General features: G+C 44.1%; 1 protein-coding gene across 1 annotated transcript in view; it reads left to right on the forward strand.

Moving 5' to 3' along the window:
• Positions 1-7,686, forward strand: part of LOC122924380 (vomeronasal type-2 receptor 26-like) — an 82,473-nt gene extending 74,787 nt beyond the window's left edge. The window contains exon 5 of the mRNA XM_044275409.1: positions 6,779-7,686. Coding sequence (XP_044131344.1) covers positions 6,779-7,686 — 908 coding nt within the window. The remainder of the gene's footprint in view (positions 1-6,778) is intronic.
• The last annotated feature ends 1,625 nt before the right edge of the window (positions 7,687-9,311 follow it).

The raw sequence follows: 9,311 nt of genomic DNA on the forward strand, positions 1-9,311 counted from the left end.
CGTCAGCCCCATTGTCAGCAGGCGGTCTAATATCTAGGTGCATTTGTCTAGTACACTTGCTGTGCCATTCATACCTAATATATTATATTACTGTGCGTCAGACTCAGTCTAAAAAGGCTGTCTAATATCTTGTTCACCTGCTGCAGCATTCATACTTCATCTGTTCTCATATACATAGACCTAGTGGGGTTTATGTAGTCACAGATATACGCCACTTTTTGGTGTATATCTGTCGCAGCTTGCGACACAAAGGTTATTTACGCCGCAATCTGTGACTTTTCCCCACTTACGTCAGATGTAGAAAACAGGGTGTGGCATGGGCGGAAAAGAAAATGGTCTAAATTTATGGCAACAAGGGAGCTGGCATAAATTTAGATATGTGGTAGATACGCTGAAGGTATGTAGAGACCGGCGCCTCTATATAAATTCAGTAAATCCATTACTAGTTAAAGGGGTATTAAGGCCAGCGTCTAAAACGCAGCTCTTAATAAATGACCCCCACTGTGCATTAGACTTAGTCTTAACAGCCGGTCTAGTATTCACCATATTTATCTTGTTCACCTGATGCGCCATTCATACTTTTCTGTTATACGTAGACTTACTGTGCATCAGACTTAGTTTCAATAGGCGGTCTAAGGCTAGTATCACACTAGCAGCAGACTTCTTCGGCAGGCTGTTCCGGTGGGTGAACAGCCTGCTGGATCCTTGCTGCCACTAGTGCACGCGTGCCGCTGGAGGTACGCTCTGGCCCCATTGACTATCAGCGGCAGCACGGCAAATATTCCTTCTGCGAAATTCATACTTGATCTGTTACATTACTGATTCAGTTACTGTATACCAGGGATGCCAAACCTGCAGCCCTCCAGCTGGTATAAAACTACAACTCCCAACATGCCCTGATAGCTGGGGGGGGGGGGGGGGGGGGGTAGCAGCAGCCACAGCAACAGGCCAGAGCTGCCTGTGTTATCCAGCGGTTGTGTTTTGACCAACAGTCCAGCTGTACTGGAATGGTTGACTCGCTCTTCAACATCGTCTCAGGTGACAGCAGATACACACAGCCAGGGATCGCTGGGTTGATACCAGGCTTAGTTGGCATGGCCCAGGACCTGTCTCTGTGCCCTGACCTGTCCTGAACCTGCCTTAGTCTAGGCGTGCAACTAGTGATTATGACAGTTGGTTGGGAGCACATGTCGCGAGAGGTGAGGGACGTGCGCAAGAGACAGGTGCGACTTGGAACTGAACCAGAGTTCGGGAAATGTTTTTTTACAGTAGAAATCAATGTATGAAGTTATTCCCTGAAGTAATAACTTTGACTCATAGGAGCCAATATATTCTAATACTGTACGGAGCGCTCGATTTTCTCAACCCTAGTGACATTAGTGAGGAACAAACTGATGTAGATGACATTGTTGTTGATCACACGTGGGAGTGCAGCGAAGCGGACAAGGTTCCCAGGGACCCTTTTAGGCATACAGTTGTACCCAGGTGTAGGACTGGCCGAGTGGTATAGGGTGGCCTTAAATGTCCCTTTAGTGTACTTGTGTCATGGTGCTCCTACCTGGATATGCTAGACTCTGGGCCTTGCCTCTGAAGTCTGTTGCCCTCTGACTCTGCTGTACTGACCGGGTAGCTGTATGACTCAGCTTTCTTCTTTATGCTGCAACTTCTCTCTGTAGTCTGACTCTTGAATTATACCAGAGAACTCTCTTCCTGGCTCCTGAGGCTCTAAGCCGTGGCCTCCATGACCAGCACATCCAACAGCGACTCCTTCATCTAGCAGGGGGTAAGCTAGACTCCAACTAAACTTGGACCCCTCCCTTCCTGCAGGAAATAGGACTCGCCCACCAATCCACGGGGGGGGGGGTTAGAATGGACTGGAAGGTTCCATTATTCTATCTGACTGTAGCTCTGCCGTGTCTGCTGCCACCTGCTGGGGAACCAGGCATGTTACATTATAACATAAACAGTTGCAAAATAGGAAATGCACAATGCAGTGGACCTAAAATAAATATACAGATGACATTATCCCATTAGAGATGGTAGCTAAGGGCAGAAGTGGTGATGCACCCTCTTCACCAGGCTCCTGTAATGCCCCAGAGTGGCATTATCAGAGGGCAAGGGTGGCAGCATGCTCATGAGACAGCAGGGTAGAAGCGTGCCCGTGAGACAGCAAGGTAGAAGCAGAGGGAGATGTACAGCCAAACGCAGGAGGGGTAGACCGTCTGCTAGTCAGGAAACTAACTATGAGGAACTTACTAGCAGGATATAGGTTCATGACAGCAGCAGCATACAGGCATCACGTAGGGGTGTAGGTAAATGCCATACTTGGCAGTGTGAGAATTTTTCAGCATATGGCTGGAGGATGTTAGCGTGGCACTATACAGGATATGTGGCCAGAAGGTGATGTCCAGCCAGGGTGCTAATTAGTGATGAGCAAAGTGTTAAAAAAAATTAGATTTATTGTGAATTAATTAATCACAAAGTGCATTAAATCAGGTCTATCCTGGCCTGCAGTTAAACTATAGGAAGAGTATATCTCGGTGTACATCATTGTGCAGCGCAGCAACATGCATAGCTAGTCCTTTCTGGAAGCAAAATAGTTACTGTGCATCTGAATGACAGGAAGGTCTCATATATAGACGTATACATCATTGTGCAAGCCACCAACATTCCAAGCTGACCCCCAGCTAAACAAACAAACAAACAAACATGTTGTGGCTGCAGACGCATGCTTTTGAATCCCTTCTGTTAGCTGTAGAATGACTGTGCATCACTATTAGGCCTGGTTCACACTTCAGTTACTTGGTCAGTTATTGTAAACCCAAAGCAGGTGGGGGTCAAACCCACAGAGCAGGTGCAGATCTATTCATGATACCTAATCAGAGAGTAGTCTCGGCACCTGAATTTGGCCCACACAAACTCATGGAAATACCTGAACAAATAACTGAAGTGTGAACTCGGAGTGCACTTAACCGTGCACTTGCCCAATATTCAAGTAGTGGCCACATGACAACGGGGAGGATGTCAGCAGTAAGGCTGTGTTCACACCACTCTTTATTTTGAGAATCTGCCTTCAAAGAGTCAGTATTTGGTGAGAATTTGATTAGTATTTGTAAGGCAAAAACTGGAATGGGTCCAAAACAGAGATGACATGTGATGGCAATATTTGAATGTCTTCTGTGTTCTGTACCCACTCCTGCTTTTGGCCTCCAAATCATGATCAAATCCTGATGCAAAATACTGAGCGTGTGATAGAGGCCTCATGCTCAATTTGCATGAATTTTGACCCTTTGCCTCTGAAATCTGTTTAATTCAGATGTAAAAGAAATCCTGCATGCAGGACTTTAATGGCTTCTATCACATAGTCAGTTTGAGATCAAGAGTTAAGTTGCTACTGATGGAGCTGGTACTGCTCCTGCACCTCCACCCCCTCCAACAGTCATGGCAGTGGAGCAGGAGCTCAGAGGGTCCCCCTAGTTAGGCCTTCTTTATGATTGGTGATGGCGCCCATAGGCAGCGGCCAACTGATTACAAAAGTAAGTCTCAATAGTAGTTGAGTTTTTAATCTCTTTTCAGAAGGTGTAAAAAATTCCCCCATTTCGACTGGTAGCGTGGGTCTAACATTGCGGCATGCCAGTAGTAGTGATGAGCGGGAGATGCCATATTCGATTTTGACGAAATTTGTGAATATTCGCTAGAATATTTGTCTCATATTCGTCGAAATCGAATATTCGTCATTATTCTAGATATCGCGATTAATATGCGATTTAAATAATCGCGGATTGCGAATTTAACTTAAGGCAACTTTCCTATTGGTTTAATATCTTGAATTAGCGAATATGACAAATGTATTCGTCATATTCCTCAAAATGAACATATTGAAATATTCTCCATCTTGGTTTTAGCTCCATATTCGTCAACTTCGCTAATTCTAGCAATCATATAGGAAAGTTGACTATAGAGACAGCTAAGTTTTTAATTTGCTATGTGATAATATTACTTTGCTTTTTTAAAAATAAATAGAATAATTATAATAATTATCAAGTATTATAATTATTCTATTTATTTAAAAAAAAAGCAAAGTAATATTGCATAGTGAATTAAAAACTTAGCTGTCTCTAGTCAACTTATGTTCCCCTCACCAGTCTCATGGCCATGCCCCTGACCACTCACAACACGTGCTCCCACCTGACTGTCATTATCGGTAGTTGTTCGCCTAAGGAAGGACACGGGGGATCTCTTCTCCAAGTCTGTGCTGGCCTGTAGCTGCTGATTGTCTTCACTAAGCTCATCCTTGCTAAATAGCAGAGATGAGCCGGCAGCATGTCTTACTTCCCGAGCAGAAGGAGCTGCAAAAGAAAGAGGCAGTTGCAGAACAAGGGAGGGCACAGAGTCAGTTCCTGGGCCATGCCAACTAAGTGTGGTTTCAGAGGAATCCACAGATTCCTCGCTGTGTGTATCTGTTGTCACCTGAGAAGATATTGAAGAGTCAACCATTCCAGTACTTAGACTGCTTGTTGACAATGAGTGTGATGTAGAGTCAGTCTACGTGTAACAGAACAGATTAAGAATGGATGGCACAGCAGATGAACAAGACGCACAGGGCGATTACTCTGAGTCGGCTCTGTCCCTGCAGTCTTCCTATGATCTCCCTATTCATTACCTACATTGTCTAGTGCAGTGTTTCCCAACCAGTGTGCCTCCAGCTGTTGTAAAACTACAACTCCCAGCATGCCCGGACAGCCTTTGGCTGTGCGGGCATGCTGGGAGTTGTAGTTTTGCAACAGCTGGAGGCACACTGGTTGGGAAACACTGGTCTAGTGAAACACAACCCAACATTGATCGGATCCCCAAATTGTGTCAATGAAATGTTCTCAATCGTTTATGTTTATCCCCATTGGACAGAGGGTGTTGATGAGAGGAGTCTCCTTCCTATTCCATCACAGCCTTCTGGGAAGGTCCTCATTACCTATGCACGCTCCACCTCATGAAACACTAATAAAGCATGGCTTCCCGTCCACAGTAATGGATATTCGCCCACTGACATGTTTTAATAATGCATATATTATCAGGCTGATTGTTTTAATACCACATATGACCGGTCTAGGGGTCCCAGAAGGTGAGATACTTGTTGGCTGTCAGGGGTGGGATGTCCGGACTCCCTACGATGCCCACATTATACAGAATGCAATGATTACAATTATTAATATGTCACTTGCACCAGAGATAAGTATTTGCTTATGAGACATTTCCTTCATCTTCTATTTGAAAAGCTTCTGGACCCCTCTGGGTGACCTTCTATTCTGTCTGGGTTTATGTATTTCCAGGAGGCTCTAGTGTCCCGCACAGGAAACCTCGTTACCACTACCTTTTGTTAGCAAGGGGATGCTAATTTGAATCTTATCAAAGGTATTAGCTCGTACTGATCCAGACGGAATGGCATCACACCGAGTGGCATGGAAACATATGGAGTCACAAAACAGATATAAAAACCTGCACAGATAATAAGTTATGAGAAATGTTGTCCAGTGATGAGTGAATGGGTTTGTCTGTCTTTATAGTGCTGTTAACATGTTTTCTTTCCGATGAGGCCAGATCAAGGAGGCCGCCGGTCTCGCAGGACCTTCTCAATCACATGTGAAACTTGAAAAATTTGAATATCGAGCAACAGTTCATTTATTTCAGTAATGCAACTTAAATTTAGAATATTGTGAAAAGGTTCAATATTCTCGGCTCACAATGTCAGACTCTAGTCAGCTAATTAATCCATACCCCCTGAGCTAAGGGGACCTGACATTAGTTTCACCTTTTAAGTTGCATTACTGAAATAAATGAACTTTGCACAAAATTCTAATTTTTCCAGTTTCACCTGTACCTCATTAAGAATCCAGACCTGGATTTATTATGATTGTGGTGCACACCAAATATCCCAGGTTCGGATTATTAGTGAAGTATAGTCATGGATACGTCACTACTGACAACACTGGTACATGTGCAGGATTAAGAAGGTCTCGCGATACGGATGGACATCTTAATCTGGCCTCATCAGAAAGAATACATTTTACCAGTGTTATAAAGACGGCCAGTAAAGATAATATAATGAAGGAATCGGGGTTGTAATGGGACAAACCAATGTGCTCATCACAATAAGGGTGCACGGCCTAACTACACTGCTCTACAATAAATGTTAATGATGCCATTCTGCCCACAATCTGCCAGCCTTGCTAAGCAGCCTAACAGGAATGCCCACCAATATGCAGCATCTGGATGTTCTAGTGGGTAATGTGTAGCGAGGACCTGCTCCTTCACCCACTAGGCAGCTGTGCAAGTAAAAGAAATCAGTCTGGCTCACATTCTAGGGCAGGCTGCTTGTGGCCATTTTAAATCATTCTTGGAGAACATCTTCAAGGATGGGCAGCTGAACCACTGAGACCTTTTGGAAGCTTTGTTGTGCCACACACCCTTACTAAAGAAGCCAATGCTCCAGGTTCATCCCCACCAGATGGTACAGTAGGTGCAACTGTGGTTGATGGATATACAGATGAAGCAAGTGCCGAATAACTGTACGGCCTGTTCTGTTAATAGTGCAGTGCATCACGGTTTATTGTGTTTGCTATTTGAGTACTTTTGGTTTTCTAATATAACGTTAATAAGAGTCACTAAACAACCATCGTAGACATATTATGTGGATGATGTAATAAACCATGCTGTTTAGCATCGCTACTACTGTGTATGAGATGGGGAGATAGATATAAGATGTTATGACGTTTTCCTACAGATTCTGACAGCTGCATTAAATGCCAAAGTGATGAATGGCCTAATGAGAAGAGAGACCGATGCCGGCCCAAAGTAGTGGAATTCATCTCTTACCAGAACGACACCATTGCTTCTGTCTTCTCCTGTGTCTCGGTCTTCGGATGTCTTGTGACCGGCTTCATATTTGGAATATTAATTTCCTATCGAGACACTCCTATCGTTAAAGCCAATAACCGGAACCTGAGTTATCTCCTCCTGGTCTCCATCATCCTCAGCTTCCTCTCTGTCTTCTTGTTTCTGGGCCGTCCCAATGATGTGACTTGTAGATTACGTGAAACCAGTTTTGGAATCTTCTTCTCAGTAGCCGTCTCTTCACTTCTCGCCAAGACTGTGATGGTTTGTGTTGCTTTTAAGTCCACCAAGCCTGGAAGCCCTTGGAGAAAATGGCTCAGTGTGAAACTACCATATACCATAGTGTCATTGTGTTCATCCTTTCAAGCTGTAATCTGTGTTATCTGGATGTCTATTTCTCCTCCATTCCAGGACCTGGACACTGACTCTTATCCTGGGAAGATCATCATTCAGTGTAATGAAGGCTCCGATATCTGGTTCTACTCCATGTTGGGTTATCTGGGGCTCCTGGCAGGTGTGAGCCTTGTTCTGGCTTTCATAGTGAGGACATTACCGGACAGTTTTAATGAGGCCAAGTACATCACCTTCAGCATGCTGGTGTTCTGCAGCGTCTGGATCTCCATGATCCCAGCTTATCTGAGCACCAGAGGAAAGAACATGGTGGCTGTGGAGATATTTGCAGTAATGGCTTCCAGTGCTGGACTTTTAGGTTGTGTGTTTTTTCCAAAATGTTTTATTATTTTGTTTAAATCTGAAATGAACAGAAAAGCTGACCTGCTGGGGACAAGAAAGAACTGACGGCAAAATGGTCACCCTGATAATAGTGATTAACTCTGAAAATAACAACTTGTAGATATCATCTTATACTAGAAAGAAATGATAACATATAATTAGATTCCAATCGTTACATTGTCTCAGCAGTGCATTTATTAGGAGGAGAAGGAGAGGACCTCCCCATGTCTACCTGCTGATATGTAGGATCTACACAGGCATTACTGCTCCTTGTATAGCTAATGAAGTCATACATCTGACATGGTGTCAAAGATATCGGACCAAAAATATCAGTCCCTTGAGGTTACGGGGGCTTTGTAATTGTCTTTCTTTGTCTGGGTAAGGTATTTTTAAATATGCAAATAAATATAAAAAAAATGAATTCTTTTATGACAAGACTCTACATACATATACAGTGTATAACGTGCAGGGCAGAGGGATGTCATAAGGTCATTCAGGATAAAAACAGCAGACCTTGAGAACAGATCTAGGAGAAGCTGCAGCAACCGCGGTCCGCAAGGGGTCCCTTTAAGATGGAATAAATGTTTATTGTGACGCCATTTGCATTGCAGCAACGAGGGCACAGGGCCCCCTTTTAGCGATATGGTGGTACCCAGGTGTAGGAATGTCAGAGTGGTGTAGGGTGGCCTAATGTCCCTTAAAGGTGTTGCACTTGTCACGGTGCTCCCACCTGGATACACTGGAACCCCAGGTGTGGCCATCCATTGCAGCAAAAGGGGTAATTGGTTAAGGAGATGATGAAATAAATGGAGTCCAGACCTTGTGATGAACTTGACAACAGCTTCACTTGTTTACTTACTTCATAGAGTGTAAGCTCTTACGAGCAGGGCCCTCATTCCTCCTGTTGCAATAATCGACTTGTCTGTTGCTATGTTATTTAGGGCTGTTTGTATGTGAATCCCTGAATTGTAAGGCGCTGCGGAATATGTTGACGCCATATAAATATATATTATTATTATTATTATTACTTGAATAAACTTTCATCAGGCAACAATCTTCCAACTTCATCTTGGTCACCAGCAAGCTTTGGTTTCAATCCTGGCAGGCAAACACACTCAGCTCTGCTACATCTGCTACTCTCTGGCTCTGCTGTGCTGACAGGATTAAATAGGAACTCTTCCTTTGCTGTATGCCGCAACTTAACTTTGTCATCTGGTCTGTCTCTAACTTTCTTTATCCAAAGGACCTGTCTCTCCCTGGCTCTTGAGGCTTGTAGCATGGGCCTCCGGGTCCAGCAGAGCTGATGGTGCTCTGCTGGCTTTAGCAGGGTCCGTCCAGCAGGGACGAGGGCCTGCTTCCTTCCCCTTAGAGGGTTGTACTCTCAACTGACTTTCACTAACTAAAACTCCTCCCTCTCTAAAGAGGTCTAGAATGGAAAGAAAGGCTCCATTCCAGGTAAACTAGCTCTGCCAAGCTCGCTGCCACCTGCTGGTGAACCAGGCACATTACATGAACACAACTGTTACATAGAAATAAATATACACATTTTGCAGGATCTGGAAATAAGTGCATGTGATGACCTGGAGTTAACCATATGAGATAGCGAGGGGGTGTAAAAGGTGGTAGTGCACCTCTGGGGCGTTACAAAGCAACATCATAATAAAAGGCTTGCGTGAAAGTTATTTAAAAAA

The sequence above is a fragment of the Bufo gargarizans genome, chromosome 1, assembly GCF_014858855.1.
Source record: "Bufo gargarizans isolate SCDJY-AF-19 chromosome 1, ASM1485885v1, whole genome shotgun sequence".
In the NCBI taxonomy this organism is placed as follows: Eukaryota; Metazoa; Chordata; class Amphibia; order Anura; family Bufonidae; genus Bufo; species Bufo gargarizans.